General features: G+C 35.1%; 1 protein-coding gene across 3 annotated transcripts in view; it reads right to left on the bottom strand.

Annotated features, from left to right (window-relative positions):
* LOC140446884 (alpha-tocopherol transfer protein-like) overlaps positions 1–21,665 on the bottom strand; it is a 65,468-nt gene that overhangs the window by 21,291 nt on the left and 22,512 nt on the right. For 2 of the 3 annotated variants that reach the window (XM_072539463.1, XM_072539462.1), the window contains exons 2-3: positions 5,592–5,745; positions 1,259–1,418 (exon numbers count right to left, since the gene is read on the bottom strand). In XM_072539463.1, coding sequence (XP_072395564.1) covers positions 1,259–1,418; positions 5,592–5,733 — 302 coding nt within the window. In that variant the 5' untranslated portion in view covers positions 5,734–5,745. Of the gene's footprint in view, positions 1–1,258; positions 1,419–5,591; positions 5,746–21,108; positions 21,192–21,665 lie in introns of those variants that run through there. The other variant, XM_072539464.1, reaches the window with a different exon arrangement.

The following is a 21,665-nucleotide window of genomic DNA, read 5'->3' as shown; positions in this document are numbered from 1 at the left end:
GCAATCACTTGTGGATTTGCAACATTCACTGGTACTTTTAACGTCACAATTATGTCGATTAGTTCATTTTTCTTTAATTTATTTAATTCAATCGTTAACATGGTTGTATCACACGCCGCCATCTTTTTCAATAATAATCTTTAAGCCACAAAATAATTTAGCAAGCGTTAACACATACTTTCTTAATTATTTTTCTACTTTATCAGAAAATACAGCTGTCAGACCTGTTAAAGCCGATTCAGGAATGTTGAAAGCTCTTCCTGTTTCCGTTATTTTTTGCCGTCATTTCTAATTACATATAGATCATTTTGTAAATCTTGTAAGAAAATATGTAAGAATCGTAGATTATCTATTACAGTTTCATGGCATTTGGAAATAAAAATGGTAATTTTTAGCAGAGAATCTTGCGCATACTTATGCACTATTTCCCAGCACTATTGCCCCTTATGCTACTTAAATACCAAACGTCATCACAAACAGCAAAGTACTTAACGATATGAATCAACAGATGCACCAAAATACGGAAAATAGCATGTTTTAAATCAATAATAAATTCATAGCAACTAAAGAAAGCTTACGTACTTACCGCCTTAATTTTTTATGCAAAAAAACTGGAAGAATTCTTGCAATTTTTAATAATCAGATCTTGCTTAGTCCATGTGCAACGACGGTCGACTTAAGATGGCGTCAGCCGTTTACGAGATCGGTCAAAAGGAGTAGGATGGATTAGGTTTGTAAAATCTTTCACGGAATTTTAAATACAATGCAGTGCACCCGCAGAGCACCATTCCTCCACTTTCCCTTACTTGTACGGTTCACAGTATATAAAAAAATATATGGTAAAACAACTCAAAAAATATAATATAGACAAAAACAACAAATATGTAATGTAGAGTCCACATTATTATCATCATTATTCTCCTTGCCTTTATACGGTGTATTTTGGATCATACCAATATTGATCCCCTTTATCGACATGTCCTGTCCAAGCGATTTCCCAGGTCTTCTTTGATCTTCTTCTCCTACTTCTCAATCTTAACCTTTGGTCTCCCATTTTGGCATCTATTGGTGCTACCTATAGACTACCCCTAATCTACTTAATCCTAATTTTTTCCTTTTTAACACTCCGCTCATCGATCTAAGCACTCTAATTTTCGCCAATACATTCGTACATCTTTTTTTTAAACTGTTCAACATTTAGTTCCATACATAAATAATAACATTTTTATTAATGAAAGTAAAGAAAAAACACACTTACGCAACTTCCTTTACTGCTGTCATATTATCTCGACAAGGATGCTTATTTTCATACATTTCTGGCAATAAGTTTGGAATTGTATAATACATGTCTAAATTCTGTTTGGTTTTTTCGATGCTAAATTTGCAGTTTGTTAAAAAATATTCTATCGTATTATCACCTAAAAAATATATTTAATCATAGTATGCTAGTACTCGTAGCTGATATAAAATATTATTTAAATGATATCAAAATGCTTTTTTAAATTTATTTATGCCTCAGCCTTAAACAGTTTTTCGTGTATTTCTTGTCAAATCTAGGATCCATCTTCAAAATCTTGCAATCGCCACACCCACTTGATGCACAGTAAAATTACCGGAAATATATTAGTAGAGGTAAACAACTCGACCTGTTAACTTGGGTCGGTAAAGTCTGTGACAGTTTTTTTGAAGAACAGTGACATTGATGTGAAATGAAATATTTATCAACATTTCAATCGAAGACTTTTGTCCAGGCAAATGTTATGCATTTAATGCAACTAGAAACGCGTTGCAACAGTAACAGGTATAGCTTTAACCACCATAAAACAATTTTGAGGTAAATTAAGTTCATCAAGGAAGGTACGGCATCATCATTTATTACTCCAAATAAAAAAGAAATGGGTGAGCTTTAAAATCTAAGTGGGAAGAATGCAACAAAAGAGAGTTTCGTAGATCTATAATGAATTTTTTTACTACTACCGAAAACTAGGTTCATTGTATTTCCGAAAACTAGGTTCCAACTCTACGACGACTACATAGAAGATATATATCTGAATACAACTATAATAAAAGCCACCGTTCATGTCGGCACAGTGGTAGGTGTGTTGTAGTTTGGCGATTGACTGAGAAATCAGGACCGTACGGGCTTCGTTTCAAAATTTTGTAACGTTATAAACGTCACATCTTTATTAATTTATATTTAAATAATTATTTTATTTTAATTTCTTTATTAATTTATTAATTCCTTTACCTTCAGTTTCTTTTCTTAACTATTTTTTCTTCAAAAAGTAGTTGGCACCCTCTTCTATAATCTATATTCTATAATTCTGACAGCATTCTCAATATTGATAACCTTACTTCTTTTAAACCACGTTTTTCAATTTTGTTAAGTAGGAATCTTAACAAAATTTGGTTAAGTTCAATAAAAATTAAATTTCATTTTATCCTTGCCATCTGCTATTTGTTTCATTGCTAATTTTGTAAAATCGCAAAGTTTTTAAACCCCTTTTGATGTTGTCTAACACAGGCTGTTATTGCATTTTAATTTATTGTCTATATTCAAGATTTTATTGGCTGTATTGAAGATTTTACTGGATTTATTAAAACACTTTATTGGATATTTTATGGGATATATCTAAACCTTATATATTTATGGAACAACATGCTCTGGAGGACCTAACCACCTAATTGGGAGGCCACACAATCGCCCATCGATGCCATAAGTATCGCCAAATTTATTTATTGTAAAGCATTGGCAGGGTTTTTTTCTGCTACTTAAATATTATTTTTTTATTTTAAATAAATATTTCTAGTTAAATAATTGTTTTATTTGCTATCAGCTAAGAGCTCATGGTTTAATTCCTAGTTTAAGACAAGACGATAGACGATAGACGATAAGCTTCCATGGTTGATTAAAGTATTATTTTTATTATAGTATTTCAATTCTCTTTGGTAGTCTTATCGTTACAATTTTTACTCATTAATTTAACTGACTAAAAGAAGAGAATAAACAAAAAAACAAATTAATTCTATAAAAAATGCCTGTATACATAAAATATCTAATACCACGTATATACTTATATACATACTGCTAGTAGTTTACCCTATACGACACAATAAATATAGATTCATACAATACACAAGAAGGTCATAACTGAAATTAGCTAAAAAAATAACTTAGATATTTCTCGTTAAATAATAATAATCGCAATCCATATCTAAATCGTCCTTATCCTTTGAATCATCTGTATCTCCTCTTAAATCATCTCCTCAAATTGTCCACCGCAAACATTTTTTCTTCTACTTTCTTGACATCTTTCACATAATTATGGCACTGCTCTTTAGATACGCGTTGGTATTTTGGTGAGCTTCTTTTATCAACCGTTCTATAGGTTTTTCTTTAAAATCGACGTTGTTTGAAGTCACGTACCTTTCCACTAGACTCGACACCATCTCAATTAGATTCAGCTAGCAATAGTAAGGCGGCAGTCTCAAAATCTTAACGCCATATTTTTTCTCAAAGAATCTTCCTCAAAGAAAATGTTCTTTTCCATCAGCGAATCCTTTAATTGCCTTTTGTTGCAAAATTTTTTCAGGAAATCAAATTTGCGGGAGTGACTTGACGCGTTATCCAAAACAACAACGTTTTCTTTTTCTTTTGGCAAGTTTGGAATTAACGTCTTCTCAAACCATTCGTCATATAGATCCTCGTCCATTTCGCCGTAGTAATCAGCGGTTCCCTTCTTGACCAAAAAAGTTAATTCGGCCTATGCCACAAAACCAGTTTCGCTTCCAGCATGAAAAAGAACAAACTGAAGACCTCGTTGGGTTGGAGCTTTCAGTCCAGTAGAGAGCCCTTTTATGAAGGCATCTCGTGAATTCTTCATCGTTGTGTCCCTCCATTCTTTTTTGACTGAAGCACCGACGTTAGTCCAAGATTCATCGGTATAAATATAGTTTACGTAATCCTTCTTCTTTAATGTTTTTATTTGCCTAAGATACTTGTGTCTTCAGGAAATGATATCTTTTCTTTCCATTATTATCGAATCTCGACCTCTTTTACCATATTTAAAACCCATGCCATTTAGCATGCCATGCCTACAAAAACGTAGACATTTACAAAAGCAAACATGGACAAAATCATAAAAACCCACAGAAGCAATGGAAAGACAAATGTTGCACATAAGACTTATGGATAAAAAGAGAAACGAGTGGATAAGAGAGAAAACAAAAGTGAGGAATGTTAGACAACAAGTTGCAAAATTAAAATGGAGATTTGCCGGACACAATATAAGACAAAAACAAGACCGATGGAACAAAATTCTTATAAGTTGGAGACCGTGGGAATATAAACGAAGCAGAGGAAGGCCCCAAATGAGATGGGCAGATTATAAGAAGAAGCAAGTGGGCTCTAGGTGGATGACTATAGCGACATACAGAGAAGAATGGAAAAGGCTTGGGGAGGCCTATGTCCAAAGATGGACAAAAGAAGGCTAATTAGATAGCTAGTATTTTTCTTCATGTTATTGTTTAGTTCGACAATGTAACGCTGTTATTTATACATCGATGATTGAATAATGCTTTAGTTGAACCGTAGTCTTTTATACAACCGTAGGCAATTGGTGTGTGCGTGTATATTCCAGTGGTATGATTCTTAAATCCGGTCCTGATGCGCCGCTCGGGGCAAACCGGCAACGTGGTTGGCTGTTCTCCCGTAAGAAATACATTGCCTATCTTACCGACACTGCATTCTAACTGTGGCTTCTACTATACAATAGAATTTTATGAATATTTCTGAAAAACCATGAAAAATAGGGTTCCTTTAATAAAAAACAAAAAGTATTAGACAACTTGTAATGAAATAACCGGAAATACAATAATTAAAAAGCTTTTTTTCGATATCTTAAAAATACTGAAAAGAGAAGTGACCTATAATATCCATGGACGAGACCTACACTCATTACTTCTATATTTACTCCAAAAGTTGAAGCGACAACTTCAATGACCGATTAAATGCTCCGTTTTCAAAAGGTCAGTGACTGTTAATGTGAAATAAATTATGAAAATTATAAAAAATGGCTTCAAGAAAAGCTTATTCTCAATTTTTCTCTACATAGTGTACTAGTTTCTGACAGCGCTTATTATCACAACGTGCAAGCTTAAAAATTTCAGTTCAAGTTCAAGTTCAGTTTCAGTTCAGTCAAAAAAAATTTGAGTTCAACGAAAAATGTAATGAACGACTAGCTAAGACAATAAGTGTATTGTCCTTTTTCAGAAAATATATTAAAAGTTGATTGTTACAGCCTTAGACAAAGCAATAAATGCAGATTTAAAGTGTATGAAATTGAGAGAAACTGTAATAGTGATTATTCGGTTATTAGGCTACCTCCTTATCATCCAGATCTCAATCCTTTAGAATTACTGTGGGTATCTCTTAAGAAATACGTCAAACATTAGTTTTAAGATTGTTATAGAGAAAATTTGCTCGTTAGACTAATCTTTTGTGACTAGTTGTAAGTAAGCAAGGCACTGATTAGCTGTTCTTTTAAATAAAAATAAAATGTATACAATTTATAAATGTTTAGTGAACTTACATGGTATCTCCGGAAGGTGCTTCTGCGTTTTACACCATTTTCTTATAATATCAATTTCTATGCCAAGTTGAAACTCCGATTTTTTCCATTGCTCCCTTATTTTTTTCCGATCTGTGAGTAGAAGATTTGAAGTCGTCAACATGGTGTTCCTTTTCTGTAACAAAATTTTAAATTATTACTATATCCATTTTAAATAACAAATTTTATCAAAACTGTTTTACGGCATAAAGTCACAACTGGACTATTATCCATTATTATATGAAGCGTTAAAACCCATTATTTAAGGAAAACATATTAGGTTTAACACGTTAGCTGCATTCAGAGATATGAATGCAGCTATAATAATTATAATAAATTATATTATTATAAACTTACTTTGAGTGCATTACGAATCATATTCTGGGTGTAGTACAAGGAAATCGTAAAGTCGAGTCCATCGATATTTCGTCCGTCGGCAAATTCAAACAGATTATATTTGTATGTTATGAAATTCGAGTAACCGATGTCCAGGGACGTCTCGCGATATTGGTTTTTTCATCGACACAAATTTTTTGATACAAGTATTAAACCATAAAATAACGATGTGTAATGTGTATATTATAGTCAAAGAGTAGAAAATCTGATTTTGGAAAAACATCTGATAACCAAAAACATATGGTTATATTTCTTTGTTTTTTAAACGGTTGAAAGTGAAATGTAAAAAAAATTATCACTCTACCACCCTGTCGAAAAATATACTGGGTGATACAACGGCATCTTCTATAGGACTTTTTAACGCTTCTCATTTGTTTCAGGCACTTGTTATATGTCATACAATTTTGTCTACCTCATACGTCTTTGGTATGTATAGTTATTGGTATATACTATTATACCAATAACGTATGACGTAGATAGGTATATTAAACTTATACGACATATCACAAGTGCCTGAAACATATGAGAAGCGTTGAAAAGCTCTATTGGCGTTTAACGATGACGTACATAGACGAAACTGTGGAAAAGTATTTTACGTTTAAGAAAATATTGTTTTAAACAAAGTTAGCAATTTATAATGAAAAACTGAGTTGTTTTAACTGAAATAATCATCATATTGGCGTACCTTGTCTAAAATATTCCTCCTGCAGGCGAGCTCTCATCATCGTCACTATCCACCAGATTAATAATAAGTTGTCCACTGTTTGAAAATAATTGTCCTAGTCTTCTGTACTCATTTTCTACTTTGACTACATGGTTTACTGCTTTTTTCCAGTCGACACTTGTAATCTCTGATAGTTCATATCGAATTAAATCGACCACTTTTGCGTCAAATTTTGGAAAACTATTTTTCCTTCGAATCCGTTTTTTACTTGTCCCCAAATAAGTTTCAGTATATATTGTTTCTTATAAGCTTTAGTACGAAGCACTTCAAGTAATTGTTTCTTATTATAGTTGTCTTCAAAATACAAATCATTATCTGAGAGGAAATCTTTTAGTGCCTATTTTGAAGACGAACTGTTAGGAATTTTTTTGAGAAGCCTTGAGTGGTAGCTAGCATTGAGAGCCTTTATTCGGAGGTACTTCTTTCAACTGGCACCTAAGTGAACCATCAGTCCAACCCTTACTAGCGGTGTCATGCGTTTCATACCATGTCTCGTCTAAATAATATATAGTCTGCTGTTGGTCTCGATATTCTTGAATTTTTTTTAAATAATCTAGTAATCAACGCCAGTGTACTATCCTCTTACTTTCCATAATAGACACCCGTTTATCAACGATTTTGTATTTGAACCCAAATTTTTTCAGTCGTCTACGTAAATTGGTTTTAGGGCAGCTTCTTCTCATCACAAGCTTAGTGTATATAATATCAATTGTTGGTATTACATTTTTTTTGTATTCCCCGTAAACCAAATTCCTTAAACATTTAGCAGTCACGATAATAATTTGTTTAGGTTTTCCAGCATCCGATCTTTTTTTTGTCTCTCTTTAACACCACTTTTCAAGATGTCGCGGATGATAGAATACGGAATTCCTGTTAGAAAGGCCGTTTTTCTTATATTACTGCCTTTACAACTACATTTACACTTAAAAGATTGTTGCCTACTACACTTTCTCTACTACTACTTGGGTTTTCTTGCTCCCATCCACGAAAAACTGTAGGTGATTTTTCCCATGGTCTAAACATTTTTTTTATACACAAATAAACAGTTTCAAAAAAACAAACAACAAAAAATATTACAATTATTATAACTACTCACAACAAAATTTCAACACAACTCAAAATTAAAGCAATGCACAATGCACATCTATCTATAAACAAGCTAGTTGCAAAGATACAACTAAACCAAAAATTTGCAAGTCCAGTCTTTTAGATAAGGCAAATGCCGGTATTTTTACAACCGGATTACTCATCGTAAATCAATCAGTTTAAAACTTGAAAATTGATACTTGGGCATTAGTACAGTTAAAATTTGTAGACGATTATATTTAGACGAAATATTAAGTAATATAATTCAAACTTTTTTTTACTTTTAAGGACAAAAAAGCAAGTTCATTAGCGGAACGTAATTCAAAATTATTCTGCACATTATATTTGAAGCATTATTTGGCTAAAATATCTCATTTTTGGTGGTAAAAAATATATTAAACGCATATATTAATTTGTCTGGACTAAAGGTGGTAAAAGATGGTCTGGAAGTTATATTTTTATTTGAATTTGCCGACCGACGATAGATAGGTGGTGTTAACTATAATTACTCATTTGTCGTATAAGATATGAAAAAAATTATTTAAGTAAAATCTAGAGCACAGATAGGAACAAACTTTAAAATAGTATATTAAAGTATAAGTGGATATTAAGGTCTTTAAAACACGCGCGATTTTTCGAGCATTACGGCGCATCCGGAGTGCTCGAAACAATATCATCTATTTCAAACAATACCAACTGTACTTTTCACATTCATTTAAAAGATTAAGATTTCCAAATATTTGAATAAAGCTTTTGGAATATTTGTTAGTGATAGTTTATTCATATTTTATTTATTTGACGTTACAATGTGTCCAATATCAAATCTTTAGAATTCATATCCGAAATTGGACAGTATAATTTTATCACCCAGTAGACCGAATGAATCTATTTGTTATTAAATACACACACGTAGTTAATTAGGTTACATACACATTTGGTCAATTATCAATAATATAATTTGGACATCAGTCAAAAGTGCTGACAAAGTTAAACTATTTACATAAATTAAATACATATGTCACGCGAGGTCCGCGAAAATATTGACCCAATTAAAGTTTATATAAAACTAAGATCTCTTGCCTAGAGAAGCATTCAATTAATATTCACTCAACGAACTTGATAGTCTTCAACGATCAACTTCGTCAGTCTCTACTCAAAGTAATCCCGGATTTACACCCATAGTGTATGTCTCTACAATAAACTCTGCTACTATTATTTGGTGTTTCCATTACAACTGAACGAACATCTTCACTGAGTCAACGAAGGGGATTTGTTCATGGTCCTATCGAGAAACAGAATACTTCAAGGAAGTTTGAGAGAGCCTATACAGTCCACGCCAGCAACACCCTCAGTAGCAGAGAGAGACCACTAGACCCGGGAGAACGAGAGCCATACCAAAGCCGAGAGCCACACTAGAGCCGAGAGCAGTACCAAAGCCGAGAGCCACACTAGAGCCGAGAGCAGTACCAAAGCCGAGAGCCACACTAGAGCCGAGAGCAGTACCAAAGCCGAGAGCCATACTAGAGCCTAGAGCAGTACCAAAGCCGAGAGCCACACTAGAGCCGAGAGCAGTACCAAAGCCGAGAGCCATACTAGAGCCGCAGAGCAGCCAAAGGACAGGACCGATTGCAGAACCCACCAGAAGCGAGGGATCCTCAACGTCTAAGAACACAAAAAACCGTAAGTTTTTGAATAATTACAAAATCTTCAAAATTTTACAATCTTACAATTTAACAAGTTTTTTTTTATTACAATTTAACAATTTAGAACAACAATCTCCACTCTATCAATCGTATAATAATGTACTTTAGAATGTATACCATTTAAATAATACAGAGAATTGATAAAACAAAAAATAAACGTCATTCACAACTATTATAACTTACTAAACAGTAATTTTGTATGACAATTTGAAAAAAGAAACGTTCATACATATAGCTTGCTTTTAATTTCAATTAAATACCTTATTTCGAAAAATTAAAATAATTACGTAGCAAATAATTTCATTTATTTTGATAACAATATATATATATATATATATATATATATATATATATATATATATATATATATATATATATATATATATATATATATATATGTATATATATCATTATAAGAGTGTGTGGATTACATCTTGACCTACCTCAGTACAAAGAATAGCACAGCAGGCAAGGTCAAACTCATATTTCGCTAAATTGCACATTCCGATAGAAAAGAAAGTGTTATAGTACAGGTATACTTATTTAATAAATAACGTACATTTCGTATTGTCTAATATATTTACCGCTGAATGTAAAAATTTATAAGAATAATCATGGAAAGCATATACCTTAAGCAAGCGGAATTAGGAACACAAATAACGAAACTCGTTTCAAATACAAAAAAGGATTCCCAATCTCGGAAAAATCAACAATACATCCGGGATAGACAGGAAAAATTAGAAGAATATTGGGCAAAATTTTTAAATAACCACGAAAAGCTGCTAGAAGGGGGTATAACGAAAGAAAAATATTTTGAAACAAAATACTATGATCAGGTATTTAAGATATACATTGAGGGGAAAACCCTGTTGGAAGAATATGGAAGGGTGCTGAAAAGAGGAAAAGCACCGAAAGTAAAGGAGATACAGATAAGAAAACAAAGAATCGAGGAATTATTACGGCCAGAAAATGAACAAGACTTGCAGGAGGATGAAGAATTGCAGTCAGAGTTAAGAGAATACATGGAAAAGGTGAATACACTAATGATTGAAGCAGCAGTAAATAAGGAATTAGACGCTACAGATAATGGAGAAGTAGAGAGAATAAATCATCTAAAGAGGAAAGTCAGGGAAGTTTTAAAGAAAATAAGGCCAGGAATGCAACGGCCAGAAAGCACACAGAGGAGGGACGGTGTGACATAGCCGCAGGTAAAAATACCTGTGTATGAAGGCAGATATGAAACGTGGAGAACTTTCCACGATCTGTTTACTAAAGTAATACATGAAAACGACCAGTTATCAAACGCAGAAAAAATGCAGTACCTAAAAACTCAAGTAAGAGGGGAAGCCAACAGAATGATACAACACTTAAACATATCCGAGGCCAACTACGAAGTGGCCTGAAACATGCTAAAAGATAGGTATGAGAACCCAAGGATGATATTGTTTAAATTAATAGACAGGATGCTACTAGCGCAGGAAGTAAAGGAATCTTCTGCTAGAGCATTGAAATCACTACATGACACCTTCCACGAAAGTCTGGAAGCCATAGGAGGGTTAGGAACAGACACGGAAGCGTGGAGCCCATTGATAGTCCGAATTATCATAACGAAATGGGACAATGAAACTAGGAGGCTGTACGAAAACCACATTGGAGAGAGTAGAGAGATACCGACGTACAAATCGACACAAACATTCTTACGGCGAAGATTTCAGACACTGGAACTGCTGGAGTCAGAAAAAAGACAAGAGAAGCAAGGAGGATCTCTTAGGAAACCAAGAACACATTGCGTGATATGCAACGGAGATCACGGAGTACCGAACTGCAGAGAATTTCAGGAACTCAATGTAAGAGACCGGAACAGGATGATAAAAAAAAAGGATTGTGTACAAACTGCCTAGCACATAAAAAAGAAAAACAATGTTATTCACAATATAGGTGCAGACACTGTGGCGGAGACCACCACCATATGTTGCATTATGAAAAAGGAAACACAAGCAACAAAAGAAACTCCAATGGAACGAAAGGAGAACAAACACAAGAAAGAAATGGAAGAGATTCAAACAATAGAAGAAACGGGTACCAAGCTGATAGGTACAGAGGAGGAAATAATAATCCATACAACGCCAGAGAACAAAATAACGGAAGGCGAGAAAATACACAAGATACCAATGGGCCTAGGAATAGCAACGACCAACAAAGAGGGCTGAATTCAGTAAACTGTGCAAGCCATAAGGAAGGTAAAGCATTACTAGCGACAGCTGTGGTACGCATAAGAGATGCGAAAGGAGATTCACACATAATGAGAGCACTAATCGACCAAGGGTCACAATGCGCATTTATAACGGAACAAGCTGCGACGACGCTAGGAACAACAAGGAAGCCCATACAGGCGACCATATCCGGGATAGGCTCGTCAGGAGAAAAAACAGCCAACTGGAGTATGAAACTTATAATCGAAACTCATTACGAAAGTGACTTCGAGATGGAAATAGAAGCACTAGTACTACCGAAGATAACAAGGAATTTACCGGAACAGGATATAATTCTACCGGACTATAACGAGAAAAATGCAACACTGGCAGATCCAAGATATTACAAGGTAGGGAAGATAGACTTACTACTAGGAGTAAAAGAATACAGTTACATATTGACAGAAGGGGTGCACAGAATAAGTAATGGACTCCTGAGTCAAAACACCAAACTAGGATGGATAGTTTCGGGAATAGCACGAGAAAGGGAGAATATAAAAGCAGAAGTATGCTGTATGATATCAAGACAAGAAATGGACGTACAAATAAAGAACTTCTGGGAATTAGAAGAAGTAAATCAGGACACAAGTTTCTCAGTGGAAGAACAAGAATGTGAAGAACTGTATCGACAGACTGTAAAAAGGAATGAAGAAGGGAGATATGAAGTAAAAATTCCGTTTAGGGAAGACGTCGCAAAGTTAGGAGAATCTAAACAGCAAGCATTCGCCAGATTGATGCAACTAGAAAGGAAGTTTGCAAAAGACAAACAGTTAGAAGCGAATTACAGACAATTCATGGAAGATTATAAAAACCAAGGTCATATGGTAATAGCAGAAAACCAGGGAGATGGGTACTACTTACCTCATCATCCAGTGAGAAAAGAGGACAGTACTACAACGAAAATAAGAGCCGTGTTTGATGCATCAAGCAAAAGCTCATCGGCAGTAAGCCTGAATGATATTATGCACACAGGGCCGAAATTACAACAAGATTTGACAAATATACTATTACGATGGGGATCCAATAAGGTAGCATACTCAGCGGATCTGGAAAAAATGTTTAGACAAATCAGAATGGCAGAAGAAGACCAAAAATATCAAAAAAAATTGTGGAGAAAGGACACAAAGGACCACATACAAGAGTATAACTTAACGACGGTGACATACGGCACGGCCGCAGCACCCTTTTTAGCGTTAAGAACAATACAACAATTACAAGAAGACGAAGGAGCGAGGTACCCGTTGGCATCGAAAATTGTAAAAGAAAACATGTATGTAGACGATATACTAGGAGGAGCTGAGACAGTGCAGGAAGCAGAAACAGCCCAAAAGGAATTAATACAACTGTTCAGAAAAGGAGGTTTCATTCTTAGAAAATGGTTGAGCAACGAAGAAAAAATAATGGAGAACGTACCGGAGGATATGAGGAACGTAGACTCCAAGGCATTCAAATAAGAAGAAGTACGGAAAACGTTAGGAATACACTGGTCACCTAAAGAGGATATAATCACATTCAAAATAGGGATAACGACGGCAAAGAAAATAACGAAAAGACACGTACTGTCAGAAGTAGCAAAATTAAACGACCCACTGGGATGGATAGCACCTGTAGTAATTCAGGCGAAAATGTTCATACAGGAATTATGGGAGCAAAAGACCAGTTGGGATAAAGAATTAACTAGCAACCAACAAAGCAGGTGGAATACATACCAGGCGCAATTAGTAAATCTGGAGAAAATAACATTGCCCAGGTGGAACAACTTAAGCAAGATAAACAGAGTAGAACTACATGGATTTGCAGATGCGTCTATGAAAGGATATGGAGCGGTAATCTACTCAAGGGTATTAGGCCCAGAAATTAAAACGAATCTAATGATAGCAAAATCGAAAGTCGCACCATTGAAAGGGAAAACGACGTTACCGAGGCTCGAGCTGTGTGCCGCGGTACTACTAGCAAATTTAATGAAGAAAACCCTACAAGCATTGAACAGGGAAAACATTGAGGTATATGCATGGTCGGACTCAACGATAACCCTGGCTTGGATAAGGGGATCATCAAAAAGGTGGAAAATGTTCGTCGCCAACAGAGTAGAGGAAATAAGAGGCGTTATAGGACCGAAAAATTGGCATAAGGTAGATACAAAGGAAAATCCAGCGGACATCCTCTCACGTGGAAGTACCGCATTAGAATTATTAGAAGCAGAGCTATGGTGGAAGGGACCAACTTGGCTGACTAGTAACAAAACTTTAACGCAGGAATCAGAAGAAATACCAGAGACAAATGAGGAGGAAGTCAAAACGAAAATAACGGTGCACACGACAACGATAAAGGAGGACATATGCGAGAGATTCTCAAATTTAGAAAGAATGAGAAGAGTACTTTCATATTGTAGGAGATTTGCAGACAAATGCAGAAAAAAGAAAGACAATGGACAAAGTCAGCTTACAGTCCAAGAATTAGAGGAAACGCTATTAAAGGCGATAAAGCACACACAGCACGCCTACTTCAAACAAGAAATAAATAAGCTGGAGAAGAAACAGCAATTAGACAAGAAAAATAAATTAGCGTCATTGGTACCATTCCTGGATAGACAAGGAATTCTAAGAGTCATCGGAAGACTGAGACACACGAATCTAAAGTACGGAGAAAAACATCCGATAATTTTGCCAAAGGATAGTGCATTAACAAAGTTACTTATAACAGATAGTCACGCAAGAAATCTACATAGCGGATTACAACAAACACTACAGTACATAAAAAGGAAATACTGGATAATCAACGGCAGAAGAACCGTGAAAGATCATCTAGCAAAATGTTTAAGGTGCAGGAGGTATAAAAGCCAACAGCACAACAATTAATGGAAGATCTACCGAAAGACAGAGTGAACCACAGGGATAGATTATGCCGGGCCAATAAAAATAAGTACCACGAGAGGCAGAGGACAGAGGAGCTATAAGGGCTACATCTCAGTATTTGTGTGTCTGTCAACGAAGGCAGTACACCTTGAGGTAGTAAGCGATATGTCTACGGATGCATTCATCGCAGCGTTCAAGAGATTTACGGCACGCAGAGGACAGTGCAACAACGTATACAGCGATAACGGAACCACATTCGTAGGAACAGCAAATTTGTTGAAAAAAGAAAATCAAAAAATAGATGACGAGATAAAACAAGGATTACTGGCACTAGGTACCCAGTGGCATGTCATACCTGCATATGCACCACATTTCGGAGGATTATGGGAGAGCGCAGTGCGAATAATGAAATATCACTTGAAAAGAATCATCGGGGAAACAGTTCTAACATATGAAGAATTGAGTACGGTGCTGGCACAAATAGAAGCATGTATGAACTCGAGACCATTATGTGGGTCATCAGAAGACCCTGAAGGGAAAATAGCCCTGACACCAGCTCACTTCCTTATAGGAAGAGAAATTATATCACCAAATCGGGAAGAAGAGCTTACGACTTATTTGAAGATGCCGACGAGGTGGAGATTAGTGGAGAAAATAAAAAGAGACTTCTGGAAAATTTGGAAACAGGAATACCTGCACCAATTACAACAGAGAAATAGATGGCATAAGGCGCACCCTAACATAAAAGAAGAAGAAATAGTTATAATTAAAGAAGAGGATACACCTCCAGGCAGATGGCCATTAGCAAGGGTAACAGAAACACACCCTGGAGCGGAGGGATTAACCAGAGTAGTAACAGTGAGAAAGGCAAACGGGAAACTGACTAAAAGACCCATACATAAGCTAATACGACTGGAAGAAGAGAAACAGGAAAAGCCGAAGAAGGCAGCAGCACTAAGATGGAAGAAAATACTAGTAGCTATAATGTTTTTAACGATGTTAAAACCCATAAAGGCAGAACCGTATAAAATATATAATCCGGTACCAGGATTTTTCACAGAAGACCTTGGAGAGGTCGTCATAGACCGGGGAACATTTCGAATAAAGGTGTTACTCGAAAAAGGAAGAATTCGAACAGAGCACCAACTAATAGGAAATATGATACAAGGCGTACGAGAACTGTGTCATGAGATAAAAATCGTGAATTGTAAGGATATAATAGAGAAGTTAGAGGAAGGACAAAGAAAGGCGGAGTCAGTAAGCGAGGGGTTGACAGTAGAAATAAAAGGAAGGGAAAGAAGAGGAATATTAGGAACAATATTAACCTCAGTATTTGGAGTCAATGACGAAGCCTACAGTAACATTGAAGCATTAGATAATAACCAAAAGGAGCTAATAAAGGGATCACAGCACCAGGCGAAGATAATGTTAGAAACAATAACATCAATCAATCACACAGAGAACAGGATAAACGAGAAAATGAACAAGTTTAACAAAGCACTAATCACAGGTCTACAAGAAATATCTAAAGGACTTAACGAAGTAGAAGACAAAGCACAAAAACTAGAAACCGAATATAGCACGTTACGAATACAAACGATAGCATTACAAGTTATGGACTTCATAAACGAATATACTCAATTTTACGAGGGAATATTAAACCTTCACTATAACCACGGACACTTCATTGATATAGTGAAACCGGGTGAAATAACCAAATTAATAGGGAAAGCAGGGCAGATACTGCCTCAAGGGGTCGAAATACGACGACAACCCATTATAGAAACAGAAGTCAGTCATGACGACAAATATATAACAGTCATCGGCTACTTCATAGTGACAGGGAAAATAAGTACAGCATGCTCAAAGTCACGGCCATACCACTTAACGTTGAGGGGTCGGTGTTGCGCACATTTGTCGCCCCAAGGAATCTACTGGTCGTAGATTATAACACACTGCACTACTTCGAATTGACCGCGGAAGATAGAGAAAGATGATTACTGTTGACAAAGGCGCAGATAGCGTGCTCACCAACGGCTATAAGAAACATGGATACCCAACCAAACTGCATACTTGAAGAAATTTATGAGCGATCTAAGAATAGCACATGTCCAGTGGTAGCCAGGACAATACAGACAGCTCAATGGAGTAAGATGGGTACTCCCAACCTCTGGCTAGTTATCACGCCAGTCACGATACACATATCCATTATTTGCGATGGAAATCGGAACGAAAGAGTACTGGAACGAGTCAAATTCATGAAGCTTTCACCCAAATGTATCGCCCAAACGAAAAATATTACATTACTCCCCACTAGCAGTGGGGTGGACAGAGCAGTGACGAGTTACCTGAAGTCGCCAATCACGCCCGTGGCCCAACTGTTGGCGAGGACACCCCGCAAGTTTAACACGCCTCTAAACACCTACCTTGACATACCAGGAGGAGAGCTACGTCATGTGTTACTTGAGGAGGAGAGTCTGGAACAAGAAATGACGCATACGCAGTGGCGATCGATTCACGAATCTAATTGGCATTATTTTGTGGCCACCGGGATCATTACTATAATGGTAATAATTGGGATACTCACGTTATGGAAGTACCGTCCTGTTGCACGACTATGTCGTTCAGGGAATCCACAAACTCAGACTAACGAACAGGAAGTACCTGTATTAGTTAGTAATCGGCACAACAATGTACCGTCGACTTCCCAAGTTGACATCCCACTTTCCACATTTTCATCCAATTGCCCTAATTTTAATCTAGAGATAGAGTCGGACATTGATAGCTAGGGTACGGTTGGAAGATTGTTGATTATTCTTAAACTATTTATAATTTATCATGTTTGAATTTTACTATGTTATGTAATACTTATATGTAAACTTTGAGTATTGACACTTGGGCCAGATTGCCCGATTCCGCAGTATGTCCAATATCAAATCTTTAGAATTCATATCCGAAATTGGACAGTATAATTTTATCACCCAGTAGACCGAATGAATCTATTTGTTATTAAATACACACACGTAGTTAATTAGGTTACATACACATTTGGTCAATTACCAATAATATAATTTGGACATCAGTCAAAAGTGCTGACAAAGTTAAACTATTTACATAAATTAAATAAACATGTCACGCGAGGTCCGCGAAAATATTGACCCAATTAAAGTTTATATAAAACTAAGATCTCTTGCCTAGAGAAACATTCAATCAATATTCACTCAACGAACTTGATAGTCTTCAACGATCAACTTCGTCAGTCTCTACTCAAAGTAATCCCGGGTCTACACCCATAGTGTACGTCTCTACAATAAACTCTGCTACTATTATTTGGTGTTTCCATTACAACTGAACGAACATCTTCACTGAGCCAACGAAGGGGATTTGTTCACAATGTATGTACTCCTGTTAGGTCAGATAATAATTTAAAACTGTTAATGTAGCCATAGTGAAGTCGTTTCACCCTCTAGTATTTCGGATTAACGCCCGAAAAATAATTTATGACTCTAGTTACAGCCACTCTGTTATGCTTTCCCTTTTCTACCTGCTTTGTGGTATCGAACCTTCTACTGGTCGTCTTTAGTACTTGAGGATAAATCAGCGCTACCAAAACAGTTTTTTTATAAATCGTGAAAAAACGCAAATTTGATGCGTTGTGATGATAATTTATTGAAAAAACTTTTATATATCTCCGAGTGAGCGTCGAATTGTGTTGAAAGTGGAAAATTATTTTACTTTAGAAAAAATCAACATGGAACCAATTACATCAGTACTGGCAGTTCAAAAAAGAACAAGTGCAGCTTGTGGAATTTCAGAACGGACCTTGCAAAGAGTTTGCAAAATGAGTGAGGAGGAATTAAGTTGGGAAAATAAAAGTATTCGTTTGCATCCGAAAACCCTCGACTTGCCACAAGGTATTAAAACCTCAATCAGAAATATCATTTATGACATGTACAAAGCAAAAGAACATGTTACGAGAAAGACACTTATTTAAAAAATAAAGGACAGAGAACTTTGTGATATGGGTTTGACCAGTTTATCAAAAGTATTAAAAGCTATGGGTTTTAGATACAAAAAAACCAATAATCGTAAAGTGTTGTGCGAGCTGTCCAATGTTGTTGGAAAAAGGTGTAAATTTATAAGAAACTATTTAAAAAACAAGAATTCCGAATTTGCCAAATAATTTGTGTTTCTTGACGAAACATGGATTTTTGCGAAAGGAAATAATACCAAATCATCCTGGCAAGATGATTCTACCAAATGCTATTCGAGTACTAGTTCGAGTAATGGCAAAAGATATATTATATTGCATGCAGGAAATACGGAAGGTTTTATACCCAATGCTAGTCTTATATTTTCTTCGACAAAAAAAACTGATGATTACCACGGAAATATGGACGCTGATATTTTTGAACATTGGTTTGAGAAAAAATTATTAAAAAATCTGGAAAATCCGTCATTAATAGTCTTAGACAATGTTTCGTATCACATCAGAGAGGAGGAAAAGTTTCCCACAAGCAGCTGGAAAAAAGAAGACTTAAGAAAGTGGCTGTCGGAGAAAAATATAGAACACGAACATCTAGTTTTAAAAGCTGAATTATTAAATAAGTGCAAAGAACACATTACTGAGAAAAAATTTGTCGTTGACCAAATGGCACTAAAATATGATCATGAGGTCCTAAAACTACCACCATATCACTGCCAGTACAATCCAATTGAATTGGTGTGGAGCATCACTAAAAACTACTATGATAAACATGCATGTAAGACCACCGACGAAGCCAGCGTTTTACAACTCTGTCAAGATGCACTAAACCAAGTCAATAAGGAACAATGGCGGAAATGTATTGAGCATACTGAAAAAAAATTTTTTAGAGTCATATGAAATAGAATAAGTTGTTGATGAAGTAAGACCTTTAATTATTCGTAATGATGAAGATTCAGATGGATCGGATAGCGAGACAGATAGTGATGATACCTGTCCATAGATTAAGACGTAGATAGAAAAATTAACACAAAAGGGTACCAACCACCAAAAAAAAAACAAAAAAAAATAAGACAAAAACCGCATGCAGGAGAGAGCCGGAGGCACGCCGCACGACGCTCTTGAATGCAAGCACCAAAAAAATTAGATTAGCAAGTAAGGTAGATTAAGGACATGACTAGACAAATGACTGGGTATTAGACGACGGATGAAAGGATTCGATGCTTGCTCGCTCTCGACTGCACTTGGTGCAGAAAAGGGAAAGCAAGTATCGGCACACACAACCATCATTAGATCGCCAAACAATTGCTTTGACCGGTAGTGATAAAACCAAATGGGCTAACCTACCACTTAAATGTAAATACACAGAACTCCCATTGCCTGACGGGGGATACCGCGAAATAATCGAGACCTGGCTCCAAAGACCAGGGGGCGGAGAAAAGCCGGGGCTGGTTGTACCGCAGGAGGACAACCTATCTCGTTGGGTTTGGGAAGGTGTGTGTGGGAAGTAGGAATAAGTCTTTGTTTTATATATATATATATATATATATATATATATATATATATATATATATATATATATATATTTATAGATATATTTATAAAATATATAAAAATAAAAATATAATACAAAATTTGGAACACCCAGTATTAACATTGGCAAATTTTTTTATGCTTAAATAAAAATAGAGTTTAGTACACGCTGAAAAAGAATTTTTGTTTTTTCAGCATAAATATTAACCACAATATTAATTTTTGAAGTTGCATGTGTAACATGAAAAATTTTTCAAAAACTTTAAATATTTCAAAAACGGCTATTTTTTCGAGAATGTTATCCCAATAAAAATCGATCCAGAATTTTACGTAGATTCTAAAAAAAATAACAAAAAGCACAGTTTCTATTTAAAATAAGAAACTTAATGGCGACTTCCGGTACAACCGGAAGTGCTAGAAGAATGCAAATATATATACATGGTCACCTATATGGAGAGGATGGAACAAACTTATCTTTTTTAATGGAACACCCTATATATTTTTACACTTTTGGACTTTTATTGATGATGTATTTTTTACAATATACGAGTTTGCAGTATTATACGAGGTAGTTTAAAATATAATTAAGTTTTTTAATGAATTTCGTAACAAAATTAACACCCTATAGAAGTATAGATATCTGACAACAAAAAATATATTTATGTTCAGAAGATTTTTCATGTACTATACGATTGTCCAATAATATCAACAAAGCAAAATATTTAATTGTAGTATACAGGATTGGTCGAAACTTAAAGTAGGTATTTTTGGAGTGAGTTTTTTTTTTAAATGGAACACCCTTGATTTCAGAATCATAATGGAATATTATCTTGTGGTACTTTATTATTTCTTAAACATTTCCTTTACTTCATCATCATCAACTTATTATAATATTTTTTGATCTTTCTAAAGTATTAAATAGACAAATTAGAAATATTTTCTTTAAAAGGAAACTTTCAAATTACCTTTCCAAAATGCAGGTACTGGTTCGGCTATCACACTTTCTTTACAAAATAAATCCACCAATAAAAATGATTTAAAAATTGAACTAAACTGTAGTTAAAGTTAGTACCTTTGCTAGTTAATGTTATTTAATACCTGTTTATTACTGCTTAATATTTCTTTATGTATATTTAATGTAAATATGTTTTTAACAACTTTTTATCAGTTACTGAAGGCTACAACTTAAACCAACCGATAAGAGCACAAGAATAATCAAATCATTTACCTAATAACATAATTTTTAGTCTATTTTCATTTCAGTAGCAACTGAGCAAATCCAAAATATATGATTTCTAGTTAGGCACGTAATTAAATCCAGTTAATTGAATTCAGTCTAGATAACAGTTCGGAGTTTTAAATTTTTAAAACATTTTGATAGATGTATTTTTACTCACTTCAATTAAAGGTGAGTGTCCAAAGGGATACTAAATTTTGTTGACACATGAGAAATTTATTTCTGATGCGTTTCTACAGAATATGAGATATTTCTCTGAAACACCTGAGTTTATGCTACTCGAAT

This window comes from Diabrotica undecimpunctata, chromosome 7, assembly GCF_040954645.1.
Source record: "Diabrotica undecimpunctata isolate CICGRU chromosome 7, icDiaUnde3, whole genome shotgun sequence".
NCBI lineage: Eukaryota > Metazoa > Arthropoda > Insecta > Coleoptera > Chrysomelidae > Diabrotica > Diabrotica undecimpunctata.
Note: the sequence above shows the minus strand (reverse complement) of the source record. Positions and strands in the feature narration are given on the sequence as shown.